Raw genomic sequence first — 27,099 nt, 5'->3', positions numbered from 1 at the left:
ATCAATGCACAAGGGAGCTCATCAGCACCACAGCGGCCAGACCCCAACCTAGTTTGGAATATTATAAAGGAATAGTTTCCCCAAAAAAGCAACATGGAGTTCAGATTAGTTATACACCTATTGTGGCGATAGTGGGCCTTCAGCCATTAGAGCAGATATCCTCATTTGATTGTCGCTGTGCAATCCTAACTCCTTGACAACTTTGCTCACGAATGCTTTCACATGAGACTCCACACAATTCTGACACCGAACTCGAGGTAGATGCCAGACACACTGAACAGGAATTGTGCCTCGTTTTCTGGGCACTCGCTTGGTGTTGACAAATGGTCTGTTTTCAGAAACCCCCTGGAGGATTCCTACAAGTCCTTCGGACACGGACTGCCCGTGGGTAGTCAGAAAGGGCACTGCCAGGAGCCCTCCAAGGGAGAATGTTACCTGACTCCCTAGAAGATTTCCTCGTGTTCGCCCCCATTTTTGAATCAGGATCTGACTCTTCAGACTCGGCGAAGACATCATAGCAAGGTCGCTGCCTCACACAGCGCCTAGCAGATTTGCGCTGCAGCAATGGGTCCTGCTCAGAGATTTCGGTCTCATCACATTCCTTCTTCCAAAAGTGTACTTCCTCATCGTCTGTTTCATCAGCACATTCTCGGGTTGGTTGCTGACGTGGCCAACGACCTTTAGAGAGGAGAGGGTAGAAATGAGTAATTCATAATAAAGGCACGATTATCCAAAAACATTTAGTTCAAAACCCACTCTAATTCCAGACTTTGCAGGGTCCCTCTTTGCCCTCTTGTTAACCTAATTGCAGATCAAATTAAATTGCACTCGCTATGCGTCTTTTTTTCTACTTTTCTTTCTCAAGCTGAAGAGCAGGCCAACCAAAAGCATGTGATATGGTAACATAATGGAGGTACACTGTGTACATAGAGTAGTTGGGACACAGCTCTGGGATCCATGGAATATAGCAGGGTAGTGGCAAAAGTGAATGCAATGGGTGATGGTTGCAGGAAAAGTTAAGAGAAATTAGGTACATTTTACAGCATGACCGGTATAAGATCTATGCGAGCAAGTGCATGTTATCCTGCAGGCAGTGGACAGACAACAAGAAAGCATTGTTACAAGTCCTTGTTGCTTTAAGCTTCAGTAACTGATGGGAACAGGGGCAATCCTAAACAGAGACTTGGGGTGCACTTGAGTTAGTTATTTTCTAAGCCCTACGTGTATGTAGCCAGAAATAAAACGCAGTATGCAACAGTTTAAGTAACATTAGGTGTGCATTTAGGACATTGAAGTCATACGTTCAAGGATCATTTTGAGCACTAAAACAAGTTTGGGTGTTCAAAATAAGCGTTAAGTTTCATTTTTCAGAATCACCCTTGTGGACAGATTTGGCGAGGCCACCCGATTCTGGTGAACAGGGCAAAATGTATGTCTCGCCAAACTATCTGGGTAACGTGACTGAACAGAAAGGATTAGACTCATGATTGTGAGAGTGGTGAAGGCCCAAGTCAAGTATATAGAGGAATCTTAACACAAGTTGGGTATAATGTGTAAAAATGCAACAAGGCACTACAATACCTCCAGTTAGAGCAGTGTAAACATATACCATTTACAAGGCCTTTAAGCTACACCAAGCAATTAAAATCTATAGTCCACAAGCCTCAAACATACATTCACTGTTCATTCACCTTTGAGGGTTCTACTAACAGAACACCACAAATCTTATTTCTAGAGACTGTATGCAATTGTAGCATAATACTCAATAACCAACTAGTAAAGAAAGTGAAATTTATAAAAACAGGGAGGCATGGCTACCGGTGCCCAACATGCCCACCTAATCCAGCCGCTCTGAGAACCCCAGGGAGATTCAACAGGCATGGAGTGGCTTGTATGCCCGAGAAGCTATGCGGAACTGCCTAAAGTGGATTAGCAGCGAGGAGCAGAGTTTCGCACGAAGGTTCGACTGAGCACAGATGGAACAACGTGGCTCCCGTATGCCATGTGGTGAGGCCTGTATGCCGGTTGCAAACGTGCTTTAGCTATGAAGGCGCACACAACAGTTGCAGAGAAGAGCCCAGAGGAGTCCGGGGCAGCAGCAAGACAATGCATGAGATTCTAAGGAGCTGGCGATACGCTGGCAAGTGTCAAGCGCTTTGAGTTGGGCCTGCAGGGTCAGACACGCAAACACCGGATGCGCGCCCCCCCCCCCCACAATGGCCGGGCAGCTGGCCCATTGGAAAGGCACGCTGCACAGCAGAAGTAGGAGCGCGCATTCCAACAGAGGCAGTCCCCGGAGTGGCTGCTGCATTGCAACGGCGGCACAAGTTCACACAGTAGAAGGCAAGATTGGGTGGAGCAGATAAACGGAGCAGAGGTCAGTGGAGTGGCGCAGGATCAGGAATAACCACTGCAGCGCCCAGAAAAAGGCACCTGTGAGGCACTGCAGGGTCAGCCGGCATGGGTGGCAACGTTTAAGCTAGCCGTCATTAACACAAATGAACAGCCCCTTTGATAGAAATCAACTGCCAGGGTCACCACCTGATCTAAGGGAGCGTAAGAAGAGACTATGTGGGATATATTGACCAACTCCACGGCATTGCCCTGCATCACTAAGCTGCATTTGTGCAGAAACAACCACAAAAGGGTTGCGCTGGCTCCTGTGAGCGCCATGGCTCAAAACTTTGTTTTGCAACAAAAAGGGCTGCACCGTCCTGCCAAGCACACATCGGGCAGGATGGAACCAGGGGGCCACATTGGAGATTGCCAGTGTGTTCCGACATAAATTAAAAGGAAGTGGAAAAAGCAGCATTGCTTTGCTGCAAAAGCCAAAATATCCATTGAAAAGACCTTTTTTTAAGACCTTTTAAAAAAATGTGGCTGTTACACTAATTCCCTCTGTTTCTTAAAGCCACTGATTAATCAGCCCTACCAAGCCCATTGTGTTTCACTGTGCCTCAGAAAAACCAGAAATGATTCTGAAATGACAAGCCCAGTCAAACCAACTCTTAAAGAATAAATAAAACAGGAACTTTACTTTTACTTACATGGGAAACCCGTTCATTGTCTTTGCAAACGTATCCAAAACTCATCTGTTCAGAGAGAGACTAACTAGCTGAGCCATATCTGTGTCAATGTATCTGTACAGCAGACCAACTCCAGCATTTCAAGAGAATAACTATAGCTGCAAGGCAGTGTGTGAATCTGCTGGAGATGAAAAGTTGAATTTAAGCAGGAAAGGCCAGTTGCACAATGTGTAAAAAAAAAAAAAAGGGCTTTTGCTAATTAAAGAATAACAAATGCCTGGCTTTTGAAACAGTACTCTGGTGAATTAAATCCTGCCATTCTTTAGCATTTGCTTTAATTATGGATCTAAGATCAGAAATTAAAAGGTTAAAAATATGGTGGCTGGAGCCGCAAGTTGAAAAACAGGTTTTCTGCTTGGAGGGGTGGCACCAAAAGGAGGGCTCTCTCTCAGCAGATGCTGGCAACCCCCTAATAATTACGGGGTTGAACAGACTGTCTCTGCTAGGACCCAAACAATGAAGCTCCCAGGGAAGGAAGTCTGAGGTGTGAAGAGGGCAATATAACTTCAATCAAGGAAGAAAACCCCACCCTGCTCTACAGGGAAATGACAGTTGGCTGCAGTGAAGGACAGAAAGAAACAAAAATGGCCCGGGAACAAAGATTGCCATTTGGTCCCAAAGACTTTCAGGAATAAACTTTAAACACTATCTTTGCAGCAAGACTTTGAAAAATTGTAAACATGTCAGTTTAAAAGTGATTTTTCGTGCTTTCTTTTGAGACATAGTAGAATTCACTGACACCTCGGAGACAGAAAGGGCAAAGTATAGAGGTTAAATCGAAAAGTATCAATGTTGCAAACATACATTGTTGTACATACATCCCTTGGGATAATTTGCACCTGTGTATAAAGTTACGGAATTTTAGGCCGAATCTTTAATGCTAAAAATGACCAGAATGTATCAGAAAAGCAAAACAGTGTCCCACAGACTTGAGGATTGGACTGATATGTGCTGCACATATGTAACCTGTGTAGATAATTGGCTACGAGATTGCAATTTTGGCAAAATCGGATTTTAAGTAAAGAAAATGTGGGAGTTTTTGGACATTGTAAAACTCACCTCATAAACCTGACATTCCCTTGGAAATCCAAACAGTTGAGAGAGAGCAAGGCAGAGACTAAAACCCCTGCCGAAAAAAAACCAAGTAGTTTAGGGGTGTGTTTGGTTAACCCTGCCCAGCCTATACTTTGATGATGCCATTATGCACTATAAATAATGGTCCCTGACAAGACTCTAGACAGGCACTCTCCCCGATTTCCTGCAGTGCGTTCCTGTACCAGGCATCTTCCTGATCCAGACTCCAACAATGCGGCCAAGCATTGCTGATCATACTCCTGGGCCTAATGCAGCACTCAAGCAGTGCTGATACCATTCCCAGCAAGGCCTACAATATATAAAAACTCACTAAATTTCCGATTAACAAGGGGAAACTGACACCTTTGGCATCCTGATCCAGCGTGGCTTGCTGCCACTCACTGCATGCAGCTGCAATCCCGATGACCATGGTATCCAGTGACCAGAATTGCCAGTCCAGAAGTGCTACCTGGTAACCAGAACTGGCCAGCTGTTTGCCAGGCACCCTGCCGTGTAGTGACCAGAATGCTGACGGTCCAAAAATCCTAAACTAAAGTGGACTGAGTATCAATAGAAATCCACAGAAATCCATAGTACATCTAACTCCATAGCCTATCCCGTCTTTGTTCTCATCCCACTCTAAGTCACCTATCCTGATACCTTGTTCAAACTGTCACAATCATTCTTGCAACCCTGTCCTTGATTTCTAGTGCTAGCGCCATCTCTTTAGTTTTTTTCTTGTGAAATCCTAAGCCATTAATCCTATTTGAGTGATCGGACTGGTTCCGCCAGGGTGGGCGCAGGGCGAGAGGGTTGAACTCGCAAATCAACCCTGGAGCTTACTGTGTCCCTTATGGGTGGCCTAGCCTGAAGAGAGTAAAACTACTCTAGTGTAGAGTAAAACTATTCTTGTCAAAACTGATTTTCCTTCCTTTTTCACGCCTTCATTTACTCAAACTGCACATTCTTAGATCTTGCATAGCTCATTCAATTTACCAGCTAGCGACTACTTTCACTTCCATAGTATACCTGTGATATACACCAATCTCCCTACCTAAAAACCGCATCGCGATTTACAATATTTCACCCGTTTTTCAAAGAAACTATTTTAGTAAAGTTTGCGTGTCATTTTGATTGTCAACTTTTTAAATCTTCCATTCATTTTTCGAACTGGATGCTCTTGCTAATTCATTGCTTGTGATTGTTTGTACTTTTACATTGTTGCTTTAGTGAATAACTTTGTTTCAAGGTTTTTACACATTCATTATTCTATTCATCCATCTCTGAGTGTCCCTTTTAACATTGCAAGGGTTCCAAATCAGTTTCTCTTATTTGGGGTAGGGAAGGTCGGATTTGGATTTTGTTTTCAGCTTCTTATTCCTGATCACCTGCTGCTTCATTGTATCCATTCAGAATTGTGGGTTGAGGGAACTTTGCAGGGGGAAATCCTAACTTGAGTGCTATTAAAAATTAAAAAAGTGTTCCTATTCTGCTGTGCAAGTATTCCACTAAAAAGGCAAACCCAGTGCATTGCTCACATTCTTATTTGTAACTATCACTCCATTGGTGATTGCTGCCCTATAGTAAAATTGTGCGATTCCTTTTGAATTTTAAATAAATTATTGCATTGGACCAACCAGCCTGGTTCATGGTCCACTGACATGGGGTATTTGAAAAGGGGGTGTGATGAGTGTTGTACCATCCCAAAATTGAATCCACATAAGGAGAAAAGCACCTCAGTTAGGCGCTACATACATACTAGGCCAAGACCACGGTGTGCGTATCGCCTGATTGAAATCCTTAACAAACCAGAGCTTGGTGAGACTGGGGTGCGGAGGACATCTGGCTCATTGGGTGTAAAGAGGTATGTTCTGTAAGATTTTCATATCTATGATAAGCCTTCCTGACCTGGGTCAATCCCAGAACCTTTTCCTTTGACTACCTCGTCTCTAGGTGAAGGGTACTCTTCCCCCCCCCTCGACTAGTCTTTTACTAGTTGTATGGGTGACCTTTTTATGTCCCTCAATAGTGTATGGTCTGAGTTCTAGTTTCCTACAACCTTTGGGATTAGGCTGGGTTGCCCCTATGGGCTTCGCTGTCAATTTCGCTTTCATGTACTTGATTGAACTACAGTTCCCAAGTATTAAAGAGGGTTTTTCATCCCCTTTACATTCTGTATAAGTGAGTCAGCACACCCCACATTATGTGGAGTGCTGGGGGATGCAAAGTATCCCCTTTCTTACTTGCCTGTAACATTTTTGATACAGGCGCAAGTTTGCTTGAATGGCTGGTGGCAGTGGTTTTACCTTTATGAATTTTAGTCATTTTCACTCGCAGGCTGTTACAGAAGGGCCACCATTTTGCTTCTTGTTTGCTTGTAGTTGGAGGTCTTCCCCTCTCGACTCGACAGTAATGACTTCAGTGGGAGTTTTGTCTTTGGTGGGAAACCTTTGTATTCCCTGCCAAAGCACCAGTGTGTCAGAAGGCAGGAAGCGAGGGAAGAGTCCAAAGCTTTGCAGGCCTTTGTCTTTCACCTTACCAGTCTCAATGGGGGCTGGCTGTCCTGATTGAGCCATCCCATGTTGTGCTGCGACCTTGCAGTGCTGCAATACCCTAATACCTTGGGGCCTCGAGCCATCGTGTGGTGCATGGTTTTCCAAATAGAGCTGACATTTTGGCAACCTCCTCCTGGCTCTCCAGGGACACAATTTAAGTCCCCTCACCAGAGTGCTGGACCAAACTAGAGACATGAACCCGACCAGCAATATTCAGTCTTCCTCTGGCTCCTGAAAAGGCACCAAAACCACAGCTCCATCAAACCGCAAAGAAACTGTTGCCCGGAGACTTTGCAGTTGATCCCTGCTGCAAAAATCCCTTCGTGTCCAGTCTTCATGACAAGGAATTCATCAACCAGGTTTTTGGCTGCAGATATTTAAGACTTCCTGATGATAACTCTTCTTCTGTGCTGAAGTACTGTGTTGGCTGGGGTATTTACTTACCTTAAGCTTGTGTGATTCATGTGATGCTTTGGGGTGTTTCTTGTGATTGGGAGGCCTCTCATCCAGTTCACCCAGGCCCACTGCTAGAAATCTCCTAGGGTGTGATCTCCAAAATCCCTGGACCCCAGCTAATTCCAAAGTCAACTAGTTGTTTGAACAGTCTTCCTCAGTGTTGGGGAGAATTCTAATAAATGTGCTAATTCCCTTCACCTTAGAGTCCCCCAGCAACTTTGCTGGATTTTGAGGACTTGATTGTATTACCGGGAGAAAGTGAGCCTTTTCTACCACTCATGTATTTTGATATGTGTTTTACTCGTGTTCTTTGATTATGGAGTTTTAGACAACTCCATAGGCATCTTTTCATTTGTATCACAGCACCCTCAGTGCAGTGACACAGGGGAAGCCTTTTAGGCAGTCCCAAGGTTGAATACCTTCTCTGGGATAAAGTACTGTTTCCCAGAGAAAGTAAAGTGAAATTGACTTTACTAGTCTTTCCAAATTCCTAGACCCAGCACAAACTATCTTCCTATAGAGTGCTGGAGGGGTTACCTAGTAATCCCCCCATGTCTAGAAACATGTAGCAGTCAAATGCTACCCTTTCCTATTGAAATGGCTGGTGCCAGTGGTTTTACAACAAACTACCATGATTTTCCCAGACCGCGAACACAGGTAGCGTTAAATCGCATGAGCCATGTTTTTCAAGATGGCGTTTGAGCCTCCTTTGTTTAAACAGTTCAGGGTCTTTTTTCGCCATTTCTTTTTGGAAAGGTCCTTCTGGAGTTTTGCTCTGTGCGGCAAACCAGGTTTGGTCCCTTTGGTCCTACGCCTTTGGCGGGCTTCAGGACTGAAGACCGCCTCTTGTGCTCAAGTGTCTGGGGGTGGGCAGGAAGTGAGGGAGGTGCCCGAAACTCCCTGTGCTTAGTCTCCTCGGAGACCCAAATGCACTCCGGCGTGATTGGCTGGCTGACTGTCTGGCAAGGACAGCCACCCTGCTGGGTGAGTGGCAGCTAGGCTGAATGAATAGGAGGAAACTGTTTAAAAGGCAAGTCTTTTGGCTTGGAAGGCAGAGTCGACCACTGGAATGAAAGAACCGAAGACAAACTGGAAGAGGACAGCTGCTACAACTCCTGGACTGTGGGTTTGCCCGGTGAAGCCCTGCTGCAGGTCCAAATCGCCAAGTTCATCTCGACAGAGAAGCCCTTCAAGGACAACTTCTCCCTTTGAGTTGGTGGGACCAATCAAACCGTAAGCCACCTGGATATCATTCTTGGAGCTGGTTGCATTTTCCTCAGTGTGCTGCAGGAAACCGAATAGCCAGAGAGAAGGACGCCAGTTTGTGTGCTCGACTACAGCTACCGGAATTGAAGATTTGCTTTTGGCAGCTTTTTGACCAGTCCCAGTGCAGGAGTCCCCCGACGTCCTCCCTCTTGTCCCCACGACTGAGGCTCAGGAACAGCGAGATCTGCAGGAACTGCCAGGAGCAGACATCTTCAGCTGCATCTTTTTCTTCATTGTAATGTACTATGAAGACCTGACTGAGAAAACTTCTCATTGCGAGAGTGCTTGGAACCTTGGCAACTTGCAGGCCTAGTCTGCTTGTGACCAGACATGAATCTTTTTTTTACAAACTACTTCTGAGAACTTTGGCAAAGGCTTTTCCGTTTAACTTCCAGAACGGCTTTATCCTATACAAGACATTAGCCCATTGACTTTGGCCTAACCTATTGCATTTAATCAACTCCTCTGGTGAACTCAAACTATTTGCACTGTTTTACAGTAACTAAATATTTGTTTTGTTAACTTATGCCTTTTTGCTCCTACTTCAAATGCTCTGAATGCCATTTTGCTCCTCCTTCAAAGTAGTTTAAATGCCTCAGAACCTGATCTTGTGAAGTACTGAAGTATATTTTTGTGTGATATAGATTGCCTCCTAGTGAATGTTTTATAAATGATATCAATTTATTTCAAAGTGTTTTACCAAGAAACTTTGAGTAGAAGAGTCTATTTGAATACTTGTAATTATAGACCACAAAACTGTAGCACAGACTTATACCAAAGGTTGGTTTTGCTTACACCTGTAGTCTTAGTTGTGTGTGTAGTGGTCACAAAGGTTACAGCATACAAACGTTGCCTAACGCACAGGAACTCCGGCTTGTCCTGCAACTGAACCCCATCTTAACGGGCCTACGGCTGGCACCTAGACCACCAGGGTCCCCATTCTGCCTCTGATAGAACTTGTGCAATATACTAGGGAAGGACTGGATAAGAAAAGGATTCTGCCTTGAAAAGTATGACAAGTATTTAAAGGCGATTTACTTGTGAACGAATTGGTTGGTAACTGCCCCCGAGAGTGAGCCGTTATAAAAGTTATTACTTGCCTTGAATGTGTTCTGCCATTCTGAAAAATATAGGCAAGGTTATTTTACTCACCTGTGAATTGGATATGCCTCTTTCCCAAAAGTGATGCCGTTGGGTTCACTTAACTATTTCTTTCAGATTAGTGTATACTTTTACCAACTGGGTCTTACTTCCCCCGACCTGCTGTATATCCTGTCTAGAATAAGTCTGCCTTGGATTTTACTTACCATGAATAGCTGTGAGCCATCCTAAAATAAGTTAGAGTTATTTCTTACCTTAGACTGTGTTCCACTGATCTGAAAAGCAACTGTAATTGTATATTACACCATAAGGTCTTACTCATCTGGTATAACTGTTCCTGAATGGAGGGATAGGTATATACTGTTCCTTGAATCTGTGTTCCACTACTCAGAAAAGTATTGTGATAACAGGTTTGGTTTACTAAGCAAATCCTTAACTCAGTTTCAATGCATACCTGGCAGGGTCTACTACCCTCGACTTACTGTAAAGTAATCTAAAAGTAACTTCTGGTTTTACTCCCCATGAATAGGTGTCAAAGTTATTTGATAAGGTCTGACTTCCCTAGAAATACTATTTGTTTTCTGAACAGGGTCTATGCTTTGGTTTGTGTACTTTAAAGGACTGTTGTGTTTTCATAATTGTGTTTATATATAATATGATGGTACTTATTTTCCCAAGAGTCCAAGCCTTTATTTTTACAAAAGTGTTTCAGTATTTCTTTGGACCATGTGCATGCTACAATTTCCTTGTACCAAGCTACAGCCCTCTCTCCCTCCTTACATACGCCTGGCAGCTCAGTCTAGGCTACCATATACTCAGATGGTAACAGTCTTATATTAAGAGTGGAGTTTTATACTCCGTTGTATGGTTTTACTAAGCCCTTAGTTGACTTCAGAAAAACTGTCCTAACAAGGTAACACTACCTATTCTAGAGTATTTACATGGCACCAACTTGCCCGAAGGCCTCGGAGAGCTCAAGGATAAAAAATGTTTTTCATCAAATGGACATCAAATTAGAATCACAGATCGTCAGTCAGCTCCTTTGTCAAAGATAAAGGATTTTAGACTTTTTAAAATTGCACCACTGATGGAACAGATTGAAGCAAAGCATTCCAGGTGAATGGGGCCCAATCAATCAAAACTGGACCCTACAATTCTCTTCAAGAAGATGCAATGTTGAGCCAGAAAAGCATATTTGTTTGAGCGCGAGGAGCGCCCAATAGGAGCCATCTTGATTTGAGAACAAAGATGAGGGGGTGTTGGGGAGAATTTTCCTTTCTGTGCAAGTTCCCTTTAAACTTATAGACCCCCAGCTCTTGTACTGGACTCAGAGCGTTTTAATTTTTACTCCAGAGTGGGACTTTTTCTCACATGTGTTTTCCAGACTGTTTTCTGTGTTTTACTGTTTTATGGAGTCTGGTAAACTCCACAGGCATCTGCTTTTTGCATTGTGACAGCACCTTTTGTGCAGTGCCACTGAGAAGTCCCGTGGACTTCTCTTAATAACTTTTAACTACATTTTCTTGGGTGAACCACTCTTCCCCAAGAATAATAAAATGACCCCGGTTTTACTTCGCTTTTCCTTTGTGGGTCCAGCACAGCCCTGTGGTGAATGCTGGGGGTTACTCCTTTAACCTATTCCTCATGTAACATTTTGTTACACTAACTCACTTGAATGGATGGTGGCAGCGAGTTCTTTTATACTACCTGGTGACATGCTGCTGCAAGCTGATACCTCAGCTACAGTACAGCACCCAAGGGTGACTATTTTCACAAAATGGCCCCGTCTCTTTTTGCAATTTGTCAGTTTCTTCGGGGCTTTTACTCAGTTTGAATCAGGTTTGAATCCTGTGTGTGTTTTGCCTTTGGCAGGCTTCAGCCCTGCGGCCCGCCCAGGCTCCAGTGTGTTTGGAAAGGCAGGAAGTGAGGGAGGGTTTTGAGGTGTGCCCGAGTGAAACCAGTTGCAATTGGCTGGCTGTACTGGAATACAGCCACCCTGCAGTGCGATTGACAGCCTAGGGCTGCAAATGAATGGGAACTTGCATAAAAAGCAAGGTTTTTGGGACTAGAGGAGAGTCGACCACTGGAGGACAACATCCGAAGCAGAAGACGTGAGAAGGCACCAGCAGCACCCTCCTGCAGCACTGCTGACCCAGTTTTCGAATCGATAGGGAACACCGATACAGGACGATTTCCTCCCTTAGGCTGGTGGGATCAACTAGCATGAAGACAAACTATGTTGGCGCAACCCCCGACTTGCTGCAACTTTCCAAGGCTTCAGAATCCTAATACCTGGGGTACCTCGACCATCTGTGAGTGCATTGCCTTCCTAAGTGCCAATCCAGCCAAAACTCTGGGCATCCAGAAGACCCTACAGAAGCAAGACATCTGCATCAAGAGTCCCCTCACCAGAGTCCAAGACCGAGGGATCAAGAAACTAGCCAGAACTGTTTGTCGTTCTTTGGCACTGAGAAAAAGGGGCCAAAACCTCAGAGCTGCTGAATCCCGAGGAATCCATTGCTGCCGAGTCCCTCTCTCAAGTGCTGCCGCAGGAGTCCGCCAGACATCCTCCCTTTCGTCACCACAACAAAGGACCAGGATCAAGGGTCTGCTGCACTGCAACCAGAAGGCGTCCAGCTAGAACAAATTAAATTCAAAAGGTACTGTGGGGCTTGGGGTACATGATACTATGCCATTTGGGGTGCTTCCTACCTAAGGGAGTGCCATTTAACCCTACTCTGAGTCGACCTCGACTCACTTGCACTGACCTTTCAGCTTGTGCTTCTTCAATGTGACAGCCCCTTGTGTTGCTGCGATTTCTTTTTGAACAGACTATTTAAGAAGAGCATCAGAACTGATCATTGACTTTGGCTGTCTTGGCTCCCTAAAGGCCTCCTTCTGAACCCATTGGCAGTACTTGTACCCTTACAGGTTTTAATTGTTGAAAGGTCTTAATGCTGGGATCAAAGACTGCATGCATTCCATTGGGAGAATCCAACTGCTTTTTATAGAATACCAGTCGGTTCTGATCTAACCACAACCTTTCCCTCCTTAACTCAACACCGCAAAGGTGATACAAAATAAGTGCTATACTGACCACAAATGAGGTCACCCTTGGTGCTGGAAAACGTTTAACATGAATTACTCACCTGCTTTATTGTTCACTTTTTGAATTAAATCCTAACTTGGTAATAATGTTAGGAACGGGTTACATACCTGTAACTATTAATCTCCAGCATGGATTCACATGCTCATGAATATTCACCGTCAGGATGGGAATCCTCAGTAAAATGGGAATCCTCAGTAAAAGGAAAGAGTTTAACTTTCACTCACAAACTGACTTTCTCCTTTAAACCAACCACTGTCCTCTCGGTCATGCTGCCCCCATTGTTAGGATAGTTTTTCTCAAGTCCAACTAAGGGCTTAGTAAAACCATTCAACTGAGTCAGTACAAGACTACTCTTAGTATAAGGCTGTACCTCCTGAGTTCATGATAGCATAGACAGAGCAGTCAGGCTTATCGTAGGAGGGAGATGGCTGTACAATCAGTACAAATGAAATTATAGCACAAATGGTCCAAAGAAACACTGAAACACTATGTATTGTAAAAATAAAGGTTTTAAATACAGCTAGGCACACATTAATCTAGGGGTAAATGAGTACTATTAAACAGTATATGTAATCACAATCCTCAAAACACCACTATGCTTGAAGGTGTACAGACCAAAGCATAAACCTTATTTGTAACACCTAACGGTAGTTCTAGGGAAGTCAATACCTTTTCATACACATCGAGTATGGGTCCCACCTATTCTTGGGAAGTAAAAACCAATGGTTATTTTCAGATTACAATGGAGTGATTCAAGGGTAGTAGACCATACCAGTTGTACCGTGCTGCTCAGTAACAAATCACATAAGTCAACTGGACAGACGTGTTGTGAATAGTGGAACACTTCTACTTACAGTAAAAACATAACTACTTTTGTGATAACAGTTCTACTAGGCGAGTAAAACCTAAATATGTAACATTCAATTACAGGTGCTTTTGAGATAAGTGAAACAGATTGAAAAGCAGTAACTCTTGTAACGTATTTTTGGATGGCACACAGCTAACCCAAGGTAAGTAAAACCCATCTTTCCCAGCTATACAAGTAATTTATGTCCGACTTATAAGGGACTGTTAGAACGAAAGGCACTACACCAGCACAGGGAAAGCAAAACCCAATGTTACACTTCAATGAATGACTGAAATGTATTCTAGGTAGGCAAGACCTAATGCAGACCTATTCTGGACAGGCTAGCAGCAAGTCAGGTGAGGCAAGACCCAGTTGGGGACACTCATACAATTATCCTAACAGGAATAATCTGGTGAAACCAACATATTACTTTTGGGAAGAGGTACAACCTAATCACAGGTGAGTAATATACCTTCACATCTACTTTCTATTAGAATTGCAAAACGGTTTCTAAGGAAAGTAAGAGGTTAACCATACTTCTAAAACTAGTGCATCACACAACTGCTCAGTCTTAGAGTTACAGTTATCAACCAACCAACAATAACTTTAAACACTTTCTTTTCTAGGAAGAAAAGGCTTATTTCCCAAAATGTATTTCCCTTATTCTTGGTGCATGAGTACTCCGTGGCAGAAAGGGGGTGCCTTAAACAATAGTTTAAGTAGCAAAAGACAGAGCTCCTCAGGCGGACTGGGCAATAAGTGGAGTATTTTACTTCTAGAGATAGAAGAGGGTCCAGGGGCTTCACAGAAGACACCCAAGCAGGATTCTAGCAGTGGGACCGGATGTACTGGATGAAAGGCCTCCCCATCACAGAAAACAGCCCACAGCTACAAAGAAATCCTAAGACTTAAGGAAAGTAATTACCCAAGTCAACCCAGTACTTGAGCATTGAAGAAGTTTTTGCAGCAGGATGACTTCAGGATCTGCAAATACCCGGTCAGTGGATTCCTTGTCGTGGTGACTGAAAACAAGACCTCTGAAGAAACTTTGCAGAAGGGATCAAATGGAGAAGACTCTAGGCAAGCTTTTCCTCGCGGCTGAATGCCGTTCTGTGGATTTGGCGCCTTTTCAAGGAGCACAGAAAATCACGATTGATTTCTTGTTGTTACAAAGGTCCAGCACTCTGTAGAGGGGACTTTTCGGACTCCATTCGTGTCTCTGGAGATACACCAGGATGTTCACAAAGTATCCGTGAAATTCGGAAGACTATGCAAATGGCTCGAGGTCCCAGGGTACTGCAGCCTTGCAAGGTCGCAACGCGTGGGATGGCTTAAAATGCAGGTCTTCGAGTCTAGTGGGTCTCACCAGGCTCTGGGTCATCGTTTCCAGAGTGCCCAAGTCGATTGGAAGGAAGGGCTACAAGCAGGCTCCTGTTACACAGCAGGCTCTCCGGTCGATGGAAAGCTGCTTTTCCTTAATCATCCTCTTTTGTTGTGGTTCCAATGGTCGACTTGTCTTCAGCTTTCAGGTTCGCAGTATTTAACAGGAACTACAGCACAACCTCTACATTCTCTCCCTGCATTTTACAACAAGAGGTGGTCTGTTTGTCCAATCAGGACAGCCAACCCCCCCCCCTAACACCTCCCTCACTGGGATTTGTCCCCGTTCAGGCAAGGGGGAAGATAAGGAAGATAAAAGTTTTTGGACTCCGCCCTCGCTTCCCATCTTCACAGACAGACTGGAGCCTGGGCGGGGAGTCCAGGGGACTCCCACCAAAGACAAAAATCACACAAAGGAATCTCCCGCCATGATGTCAGAACAAGGACAAGAAACACTAAAATGACAAACATGACCGGGGACATTTTGGTAAAATGAGCACCCTTTGGTGCCTTTACTGCAGCTGTGAATACACAGCCTGTGGTAAAGGTGCACCAAATTAATACAAGGTATCTCTGCCACCAGACATTGACGGTACGCTTGTCCCTGTAACAGAGTTGTTTCAGTGTGAAAGAGGGTACATTGCATCTCCCCAGCACGCCACATAAGGTGGGGTGTGCTGGTTTCACAGAATAAAAAGTAAACTGAATCCAAAGATCCCTTACCCTTGGGAACTGTAGTTCTCTCAAGGTTAGCCAGAGAAAGTTAAAATGGGAGCACCTAGGGCAACCCAGCAACAAGCACTTAATGCCACAATGTTGTTAAAGAGGATAATTTTAAAAAGCCATGATGGAGAGAAAAAAAATGACACCCATAAAAAGTGTAAAAGATTCTGCGAGTGTGGAAAAAGGTTCCTACACAGAGGTATAAAAGCAAAAAGTTCTTGGGTTGACCCAGGTCAGGAAGATTTACCATTTTTATGAAAATCATACCCAACACACCCAATAACAGTCCCCTCCCTAAGCTGCTCCTCTGGCAGCCATCTTCAGATTTGGTAAGCACGTAAAGTGGCAGTATGACCAAGAATAGCAGCAGAGGGGACAGAGGGAGAGTTTACATGTGAATCCATGCCAGACCCATGCTGGAGAACAATTGGGACAGGTAATTAACTGTTCCTGCTCCAGAATGGAGTCTGGCATGGATTCACATGCTCATGAATAACCAAGACATAGCAGTACATCACACAACCACATGAGGTGGCAAGGCTCAACAGAAGCAATTACTCTTACCTCTGGAACAGACTCAACTCAAGCGAACAGGTTGGTAGCACTACTTGGCCGACTCTGGACTCCTCCCTGGAATCCCTGTTGATGGAGTAGAACTTTGTGAAGGTGTGCGTGGACCTCCATGTAGCAGCCCTGCAGATGTCCAGCAGGGGCACACCAGACAAGAACACCGACGTTGCAGCGTCGCTCTAGTGGAATGGGCTCGGGCAGCGGTCAGTTCACCAACCGATGACAATGCATGATGCAGCCTGAGATGAAGCCTTGGGCAAGGCCTTCCCATGGTCCACAGGACCAAAGTCCACGAACAGTTGTGAAGTATTCCGAAAACGTGTGTCAAATAGAACTTTAAGGCACAAATAACATCCAGCGAGTGCAAGGCTTTTTCAGCCAGTGGCTAAGGTTTCAGGAAAAACAAACAGGTAACACCAAAAGGCTTCTTGAGGTGGAATTCCGATGGAACCTTCGGCATGAAAGAGGGGAGCATACGCAGAACCATCCTCGATTCGTGGTAAGTCGGGTATGGTGCTTGCAGGATAGTGCCTGGATCTCACCCACCCTCCTGAAAGAGGTGATGGCTACAAGGAAAGCAGTTTTCCACGAGAGGAACTTGAGTGGGGACTGATGCATAGGCCCAAGGGGCCCACCCGTGAGACTCGGCAGAACCACATTGAGTTTCCTTCACTGGTGCAAAAGACCAAAAAAGTCCTTTGAGGAACTGCTTGACCAGTCAGTGAGACCGCAGTGAAGATATTTGTGAGAACTGATGTAGCGGGAGATGGCCACCAGATGCACCTCGATAGAAGTGTGCGCCAGATCAGCCTTAGCCAAGGAGAGCAAGTATGGAAAAATGTGCAGGGCCGTGACCCTCAGCAGGGTAATCTTCACCGACCAGCACCACGGAGCAAAACGCTTCCACTTGTGACCGTAGCACTTCAGAGTAGACAATGCCCTGGCCTTTGAGAGCACGTCTCTGCTGTCTGCAATCAACTCCTATCCACCAAATTCTAGGGCTGCAGGAGCCAAGCCCTTAGGTTCAACGATCCTGGGTCGTGACGCAGAGAACTACCGGCAGCTTGACTGGGGGTGACGCTGACAGAATGAAGGTCTGGATACCAAATCTGCCTCGGCCATGCCAGGCGACGAGTATCATCTTGCACGGACACCGTCTGAGTGGGTTGATTTGTAGCAGGAGAGGGAGTGCGTACAGGAACAGTCCTTCCCACGGAAAGGAGAACGCGTCCCCCAGGCTCCTAAGCTGGTGGAATCAGTCGCCGTCACAAACAGATCTAACTGGGGCCTGCACCACCCAGCGAACAGGCAGTCTACCTGATCCCGATGAAGCTCCCACTTGTGGCAGGAGCAGAGTTCCCTGCTAAGGGAATCTGCGATGCTGTTCAAGACTGCCGCCAGGTGAAGTACTAGGAACATCCCCCATCGACACCACAAATCCCGCGCCTCTTAGGAGCGCGTCAGGGATAGAGTGCCCCATTGTTTCCTGACGTAAAACGTGGTGGTGTTGTCCGTTAAGATCCTTGCCACTTTGCCTTTCAAGAACGGGAGGAATGACTTGAGGGCCCAGAACACTGCCGTAGCTCAAGGATGTTGATATGAAGATCCTTCTCCGTCAACCACAGGCGTCTGGCGTGCAGACGTCCGGTGTGCACCCCCAATCCCTCTAGGGAGGCATCCATGGTGACAGTCTCCTGCTATGGTGGGTTCTGGAATCCAGTGCCTTGGGCAATGTTGGAGCAAACGTCTCACCATACTACTGCTGCCGGAACTCGTAGAGCAAAAGCTTGTCTGAGGCTTTCTGTATCCAGCAGGCATCAAGGAAGTCCTGGAGGGGCTGCATCTGTAACCTGCAGAGCCGGACGAAGTAGATGCAGGACACCCTGCCCAGCAACGACTTGATGGCTCGCACCATGGCCATCCAAGACGACAGCCGATGCACCTTCCCAGAATGGCTGCTATCCTCTCCTCCGGAGACGACACAAGTCAAGACTCTATTGAGTCTGGTGCCTTGAAACCGCACATTCTGCGATGGCGTCAAGCAGGACTTTGGATAGTTGACAGAACCCCAGATTTGTTAGTAGCCGGGAGGTCATCTCCAATGTGTCCTTGGGCCAGCTCCTGCGAGCGGGCGCAAATCAGCCAGTCATCCATGTATGGGTATACGTGTATGCCCTGTAGGAGTAGAGGGCCAACGACTGGTGCCAGGCACTTTGTGAACACACTGGGGGCACACCGAGCTGAAAGGTAAGGCCTTGAAATGGTAGTGCGGTCCGTACACTACAAAGCCTGGTATATCCTGGGAATGGGGACGTGGAAGTAGGTGCCCTCCAGGTCCATCCACGTCAATAAGTCTTATTTCCAGTTGGCTGAGCACGTGTTGCAACGTGACCATCCTGAATTTGAGACTCCAGGTATTTGGCCAGACGTCATAGGTCTAGAATGGGCCTCCAGCCCAGTCTTCTTTCTGGCCAAAAACTATCTGGAATGGACTCGAGCCCCGGAGTCGCTGGGGAACCAGCTCTATCGCCCCTTTTCGCAGCATGGCCCATACCAGAGGGATCCGTGGACACCTGCGTCGAAAGTCCAGGGTATATGCTTGGGCGAGGGCGTCCAGCACCCATCAGTCCCATCTTTTTTCCACTTGCTAACTAACTTAGTCAGCCAACCTCCCACCAGGGTGCACAGGTGGGGCCGAGACGTCCTGGCCGGTTCATACTTGCTTCAGCTGTCCTCTTCTAACGTAGGCCTGGGAACGGCCTCTGTAGGCTTCCCGAGTCGTTTATCGGCAAGGTTCTTGGTACAATGAAGAGAAAGTTTAGGAAGAACTGATCGACTTTCCTCTGACGGAGCGAAAAGAGCGGTGCTGCTGGAGGGTGCCCCGCGAACGGGCCGTATCCGCCTTGACGAATTCCCACAAAGGTTAGATCTGTCGAATCCCTGTCGACGCAGTAGAATCTCGTGAAGGTGTGCGTCGACCTCCAGGTAACAGCCCTGCAGATGTCCAGCAGGGGCACACCAGACAGGAAGGCCGTAGTAGCAGCGATCGCTCTGGTCGAATGTGCTCTCGGACGGCTAGGCAACGGTCGGTTTGCCAACCGGTGACAATGGATGATGCAGCCGGAGAGCCACCTGGAAATGGAAGCCTTAGAGGGGGCCTTTCCATGGTTCACAGGGCCAAAGTTCACAAAAAGTTGCGACATTTTCCAGAAACTATTTGTGTGGTCCATGAAGAACTTCAGCACTCTAGCCACATCCAGTGAGTGCAAAGTCCTTTCAGCCGGCGACGAAGGCGTCAGAAAAAAAAAAAACAGGCAACACAAAGGTCTTGTTTAGATGAAAGCCCAACGGCACCTTGGGCATGACGAAGGGGTGCGTCCTCAGCACCACTCCTGTCATTAAAAAAGTCAAATAAGGTTGCTTAAAGGACAGGGACTGAATCTCGCCCAATCGTCGTGCAGAGGTGAAGGCCACGGGGAACGCTGTCTTACACAAGATCAATGGAACGGTCTGCATAGGTTCAAATGGACGCCCTATGAGCCTAGTCAGTACCACATTGAGTTCCCACGCTGGGGCTGGAGCCTTCACAGTGGGAATGAACGAAACAATCCTTAAACTCTTTAACCAGACGGGGTGACCATATTGACAACTGTCCCGAAGATCTGGTGTAGCGGGAGAGAGCCGCCAGATGAAATTTGATGGAGGCATGGGCTAGTTCTGCTTTGGCCAACGAAAGCAAATACGGTAGCACCTGCAGAGCCGTGACTCAGGGGGTCGATCTTCTGTGTACAGCACCAAACGGCGAACCTCTACCATTTATGTCAGTAGCATTTAAGACAATGCTCTGGCCTTGGCAATTACCTCCTTGCAGTCTGCTGTGAGATCCTAACCACCAAACTCTAATGCTGCAGGAGCCAGGCCTTCAGGTTCAGCAATCCTGGGTCGTGGTGCAGAATTGCACCTCCTTCCCTAGCGGAAAGACCTGCAATGCAGTAGAATCTCGTGACGGTGTGCTTCGACCTCCACGTAGCAGCCCTGCAGATGTCCAGCAGGGGCGCAGACAGGAACGCCGTGGTAGCGGCGATCGCTCAGGCTGAATGGGCTCTCGGACGGCCGGGCAACGGTCGGTTTGCCAACCGGTGATAGTGCATGATGCAGCCGGAGAGCCATCTGGAAATTGACTTTGAAAGGGCCTTCCCCTGGTTCACAGGTCCAAAGTTTACTAACAGCTGCGATGTCTTCCGAAGTCTTTGTGCAGTCAATACTTCAGCGCTCTAGCCACAGCCAGCGAGTGCAAAGTCCTCTCAGCCGGCGACGAAGGCGACGGGAAGAAAACAGGTAACACCAAGGGCTCGTTGAGATGAAAGACTGACGGCACCTTGGGCATGAAGGAGGGGTGCGTCCTCAGCACCACCCTCGTCTCGTGGAATGTCAGATATGGAGGTTTACAGGATGGGACCTGGATCTCTCCCACTCGTCGTGCAGAGGTGATGGCCACAAGAAACGCTGTCTTCCACGATAGGAATCTCAATGGTGCCGAATGCAGAGGTTCGAATGGTGGGCCCATGTGCCTGGTCAGCACCACGTTGAGCTCCCATGCCGGGGCCGGAGCCTTCACCGGCGGGAACGAGCGGAACAGTCCTTTCATAAACTCCTTCACCAGGCGATGGGACCACAGAGATGACCGTCCCGGAGTTCTGGTGTAGCGGGAGATTGCCGCCAGATGGATTTTAATGGAGGCGTACACAGCCCGCATTGGCCAGCGACAGCAAGTACGGCACCAGACAGAGAACCGCTTCCATTTGTGTCCATAGCACTAAAGAGTCGAGGTCGCCCTGGCCTTTGCAAGCACCTCCTTGCAGTCCGCCGGGATATTGTACCCCCCAAACTCTAGTGCTGCAGGAGCCAGGCCTGCAGGTTCAGCAAACCCTGGTCGTGGTGGAGGATGGCGCTTCCCTCTCTGGCGAGAAGATTTGCGTCTGTCGGCAGTCTGACTCTGGGGGGGGGGGGGTTGGACGCTGACAAATCTGCCTCGGCCACGCCGGTGCAACAAGGATCATTCTGCACCCGGGACTGTCTGAGTTGACTGATGAGTTGCAACTGCAACAATGGGAACGCATACAGGAACAGGCTGTCCCAGGGGAATGAGAAGGCATCGCCCATGCTCCCCAGCTGGGGAAACCTGCTGGCGAACCTCCAGCACTTGGCGTTCGTCGCCGACACAAATAGGTCGATCTGGGGATTGCCCCATCGGAATAGGAAATCCACTTGATCCTGCCGTAGCTCCTACTCGTGGCACAAGCACAACTCCCTGCTGATTGAGTCGGCAATGGTGTTCTTGATTCCTGCCAGATGGAAGGGTACCAGGAACATCCCTCGGGCAACGGCCCAGTGCCGAAGATCCTGCGCTTCCTTGGATAGGGCTGGGGATCTATTGCCCCCCTGCTTCCTGATGTAGAACATCGCGGTGGTGTTGTCGGTGAAGACCCTTACCACCTTGCCCTTGAGCGTCGGAAAGAACAACCTGAGGGCCCAGAACACGGCTCGGAGCTCCAGGACGTTGATGTGTAGTGACCTTTCCTCTGGGAGCCAAAGGCCTCTTGCGTGGAGACATCCTGTGTGCGCTCCCCATCCTTGCAGGGTGGCGTCTGTCACCGTTTCCTGATGTGCCGGGGTCTGGAAGTCCATGCCCGCCGATAGATGAGCGCGGGTGCCCCACCACCAGATCACTTGGCGGAAGCTCTCGTTGAGGGAGATCCTGTCTTCGAAGCTGCCCGCAGCTTGCATCCAACAGGCGCCAAGGAACTCCTGTAGTGGCTGCATCCGCAACCTGCACAGGCGCACAAGGTAGATGCATGACATCATGCCGAGCAGGGACTTGATGGAACTCACCCTGGCCACTTCCATGGTCAACAGCTGTTGTACCTTGCCCAGGATGGCTTTCGTCCTCTCCTCCGACCGAGAAGCCAACCGTGCCACTGTCGAGTCTGGCTCCCAGGTACAGGGCGTTCTGCGACAGTACCAGGTGGGACTTCACAAAGTTGATCGAGAATCTCAGTTCCGTGAGCAGGCGGACAGTCTTCGCTATGTGATCGACGGCGCGTTCTCTTGTCTTTGCTCGGATGAGCCAATGGTCCAGATAGGGAATACGTGGATCCCCTGCAGGCGCAGCCAAGCCGCCACCGGTGCCAGGCACTTGAAGACCCTGGGTGCCGACTTCAATCTGAAGGGAAGGGCCTTGAACTGAAAGTGTCGCCCTTGAACGAATCGCAGGAACTTTCGGTGTCCTTTGAGTATGGGGATGTGGAAGTAAGCGTCCTCCGACAGGAAATCGCCCTCCTCCAGCTGTCCGAGCACATGCTGAAGGGTGAAAATCCAGAACTTCTGGGACTTGATGAATTTGTTGAGGCGGCAAAGGCCCAGGATGGGTCGCCAACCGCCGGTCTTCTTTCGAACGAGGTAGTACAGAGTATACACCGGAGCCTCTTTGGGACGAGTTCCATCGCGCCCTAAGCATTACTACCTCCAGAAGTAGCTGTGGCACGTGGTTTTCCTTCCTGGCCATGGGTGGTAGACGGGGACACCTTTGGAATTCCAGAGTGTGTCCGTGGGCCAGGGCATCTAGCACCCAACGGTCAGAGGATGGACTCCCACACGCTGATGTAATGCGCCAGCCAGCCTCCCACCGGGGTGCTCGGGTGGGAGCCGGACATCACGGCCGGTTCAGTCTTGCTTCGTCGCGCCATTGCCACCTTGGCGACAACGGGATCCTCCGGCCTTGCCGCGTCCTCTGTAGGCACCGAATCCTTTTGAGGCAACTTGTGACTTGCCTCCGGTGGTCCGAAAGGATGGCCGTCGTTGCTGGAGAGACCCCAAGGCCCGGGCCGTCTCAGTGTCCGCTTTGATGGCCTGCATGGACTCGTCCACTGCTTTGCCGAACAGGTTGTTCCCGTCGAAGGGCATGTCCAGTACCCTGGTCTGCACGTCCTGACGGAAATCGATGGCTTTGAGCCAACCGCGCCGGCGAAGGCAAACGCTGTTGCCAATCTGGCGAAAGCCGATGTCTGCGATGTCCGTGGCCACCGTGCTCCGACACCACCTCGCCTTCCTGTAGGATTTCCAGGGCCTCTGCCCTCTTGTCTGGAAGTCCAGGAGGGGAGCGATCTTCAACCACAGCTCCCTGTCATAGCGTGCCACGATCGCGAGGGTGTTGGCCGCTTTAATGGTCGTCACCGCCGACGAGATAACCTGTCGTCCCATGACGTCCAGCTTCTTCCCCTCGCCGTCCGGTGTGGACGTGGAAGTTGATGCCGCCGTCCCCGCCAATTTCTTCTTGGCCGGTGCGGAGACCACTGAATCTGGGGATGGTTGTGCTCGGAGGCACACAGGGGTGAGTCCAGGACCCGGTACTTCTCGTACCGATCCCTCTTAGCGGGAGCCGTGGACAGGTTCTTCAGTAGCGCCAGTCCCTTGTCCCAGATGTCGTCCAGTAATGGGACTGAGAGGACAGTCTTCCTCTTGGCCTCCCGTCGTTGGTAGAGGAAACCTTCCTTCTTCTGTTCCTTGGGGCAGAGCTAGAAGAGCTCATATGCCCTGGCGATCATGGTGTGGAAGGAGGCAATTTTGTCGGGGGTGGCCCGGGCAGGGGGTGATGGGAGTCAGTCCTGTCATCACCACAGTTGTCAGTCCGTCGTCGCAGTCTCCGTTCCCGTCTCATCCCTCGGCGGAGGGGATGAGGTGAAGGCTGGAAGGGAAGAGGAGGATGGATTTGCCTCCGCTTGTTCGGTGGGCTCCCCGATGGTCCAGGTGCTGCTGGGTCGTCTGCTGGGGGTAAGGGAAACCTTGTCCTCATCTCCATACACAGGGTCTGTATAGCCATCAAGATTGCTCCTGAATTGTCCTGTGCTAAAGGCAACGGCTGCAACAGGCCCGACGGCTGGGGCGTGGGGTCCTCCACGGCCCGGTCTTCCTCGTTGGCCCAGCGTTGCTCTTAGTCAGCTTAGTCAGGATCATTCCTGTGGGCCCTGGTCTCCTCGAAAGCAGTGCTTTGCCTTTGGTTGGGCCCCCGCTGCCAGAGTGCCCTCAAACATCTTAGAAGACCTCTCAGACTTCTTCTTCTCACCTGCTGCTGGGCTCTTCCCCTCCAGCCAGTTGGTGAGTCGGGTACGACGATCCTTCATTATCCTGTCGGACATGTTCGGACAGAATGCACAGTCCTTTTACATGTGCGATTTGTCGTTGTGAAGGCAGTAGATGCACCGCGAGTGCTCATCTTCCTTGAAGACCTTCTGCAGTCCACATCCAGGGCAGCTCCTGAACAGCTTGGATCCTGGTGTTGCGTTTCCCTTGTCCTGGGCCATGACCACGCGGTGTAGGCCTCAAAGATCTTCCGGTATCCTCCAAGAAGTGGAAACTCGATGAAAATTCACCCTTGAGGGGGTGTAGAAAAATTCCGAAACGGGTCCCCGTTGATCGGAAGTAGAATCGGAGGAGCTTGAGGCTCGATTGACCGAAAATATAAGAGTAAACTCTTTGAAAAAATGCAAAATGCAGTAAAAGCTCGAGAGCTATAGCACAAGGACTCCCAACACTTGAACGTGCAGTAAAAATCTGAAGATGGCTGTCAGAGGAGGGGCTTAGGTAGAGGGCAGTCATTGGCTGGGGGAAGTATGACCCAGTGATTGGTTATTGCTAGAAAGACAGTTCAGAAACGAAACTGATACTGATTTTTTCTTTACCTAGGATTCCCAGCCTGACGGGGAATATTTGTGAGCATGTGAAACCATGCCAGACCCCTTGCTGGAGAAACACAAATACACTCCAAAATACACTCTTTGTTTCTCTAAATCAGCAATTACCCATTTGGGATGGCACACAGACACTTCCTACACCCTCAGACGACTTAAATAGCTAGGACTCTGGACATTAATATATCACTATTGCATTTAGAGCAATGCTTAGGATTATGTCAAAGAAAAAGGTTATTAGGACAAAACAAGAAATCTCACAAATATTCTGAAGCAGGTAAATACTTTTGGTAACCCCCAATGCATAGCAAGCTATACCATTCCTGGAAGGAAGACACAACACAGAGGGAAGAATTCATTCAGGGAGCCAGGCCAGGCCAAAATTCGACAAAAGTCTAGGTGAGCTGAAGCAATTCTTGCAGGTAGGTAAAAGTCTTGCAAAGTTTTAGAAGTCGATGTAGAAAAGAAGAAATCAAAGTATGGCCACAAGCTGATTAGGCTTGTGAGGTAAAGAAGCTGTTAGCAACTCTACAGAAGCAACCAAGCCAGGTCTCCACTGAGAACAAGTGGTTACATAACAAGAGGTAGGTTTTCTTAGACTTTCCAGTACCTTTGGTCAGAAGAAAAACGGTTTGAACTGGCTTCTGTTCCTGTGCAGCTCTGCAGATCCGGTGTTCCTGGGCCTCAGTTGTGTGGACCAGAGGGAGGATGTCTGGAAGACTTCTGTACTGCAACGGGACGGTCAGTGGCAGAAAAGGACCAACTTCTATTCAGTGGCACTTCGCAGTTTCAGCTCCTCGCATCTCAGCAGCAAATAGCACCACCGCAGACTCTTGGCTGTTGAGATGGGCTTTCCTTGCATCTGGGGTCCAGCACTCTGTTGAGGGGGCTCAGGCTCGGTCAGTCCTGCTTCCTGGGAGTCCAGAGGATCTTCCTGGAGCTCTTGGCCAAATTAAAAGCAACTCGCACAATCTGGTGTTCCTCTCCCTGGCTATTCAGTTTCCAGCAGCAACTGAAGTGGAAATACAACCAGCTCAGAGAAAGAATGTCCAGGTGGCTTACTTTGGAATGATTGGTCCCACCAGCTCAAGGGGAGAAGTTGTCCTTGCAGTGGCTTCTCTGTCAATACAAACGTTTCAGCACAGCAGCAGGGCTTCACCGGGAAAACCAACGGTCCACGAGTTGCAGCAGGTGTCCTCTTCAAATTCTTTGGTTCCTTCGTCCAGTGGTCGATTGCCTTCCAAGCCAAGAGACTTGCCTTTTATTCAGTTCTCTCCCATTCATTCCAGCCTAGCTGCCACTCACCCAGCAGAGTGGCTGTCCTTGCCGGACAGCCAGCCAGAATCACAGAGTGCATTTGGGTCTCCTAGGAGACCAAGCACAGGCAGTTTCGGGCACCTCCCACACTTCCTACCCACCCTAGACACTCCTGAAGCCCGCCAAAGGCGAATGAACAAAGACCAAACCTGGTTTGAAACGCAGAGAAAACCTCTAGAAGGACCTTTCCACAAAGACATGGTGAAAAAAGTCCGGGAAGCATTTTAGCAACGATGGCTGGGCGCCATCTTGAAAAACATGGCTTCCGCGATTTAACATTACCGCAGCTACGAATAGTTAACGGTCGAGAAAAATCATAGTAGTTCGTTGTAAAACCACTGCCAGCAGCCATTCTGAGAGGAAAGGGTAACATTTGACTGTTACAGGAGTATCTAGGTAATGCCTCCAGCACTCTATAACAAGAAAGCTTGTGCTGGGTCTTGGAATTTACAGGGCTAAGTGAAGTCAATTTCACTCCACTGTTCTGTGAAACAGTTGATCCCAGATAAGGTGATTAAACCTTGGGAAAGCCTGAACGGCTTCCCTGTGTCACTGCACTGAGGGTGCTGTGTGACACAAATGAAAATGATGAGGCCTATGGAGTTGTTTAGACTCCATAACCAAAAGAAAGAAAACACATTGATTTGAAAAATTCAAAGTCCCAAAGTTTAGCAAAAGAGCTGGAGGGCTCCAAGGTGGGAGGAATTGGCACATTTTTGAGAATTCTCTCAAACACCAATCATGGCTACTGTGGGGTTCAGCGTGGGAGGGAAGGAGAGTCTTGCGGTGCCTGCAGAACTTGAAGAGATCAGGCTCAAGACAGAAAGGTGGAGCCTGTTTCCGATGAGCCAGCCAGCCAAGGAACGGG

The 27,099-nt window shown here is 48.1% G+C and overlaps 1 protein-coding gene across 4 annotated transcripts in view; it reads right to left on the bottom strand.

The window, feature by feature from the left end:
- Positions 1 to 27,099, bottom strand: part of KMT2B (lysine methyltransferase 2B) — a 1,990,704-nt gene that overhangs the window by 1,609,864 nt on the left and 353,741 nt on the right. For all 4 annotated transcript variants that reach the window (XM_069604859.1, XM_069604860.1, XM_069604861.1 and 1 more), the window contains one exon: positions 436 to 678. In XM_069604859.1, the coding sequence (XP_069460960.1) occupies positions 436 to 678 (243 nt within the window). The remainder of the gene's footprint in view (positions 1 to 435; positions 679 to 27,099) is intronic.

This window comes from Ambystoma mexicanum, chromosome 1p, assembly GCF_040938575.1.
Source record: "Ambystoma mexicanum isolate Mex_15411 chromosome 1p, UKY_AmexF1_1, whole genome shotgun sequence".
In the NCBI taxonomy this organism is placed as follows: domain Eukaryota; kingdom Metazoa; phylum Chordata; class Amphibia; order Caudata; family Ambystomatidae; genus Ambystoma; species Ambystoma mexicanum.
The sequence above is the reverse complement of the archived record's forward strand: the minus strand, read 5'-3'. Positions and strand labels throughout refer to the sequence as shown.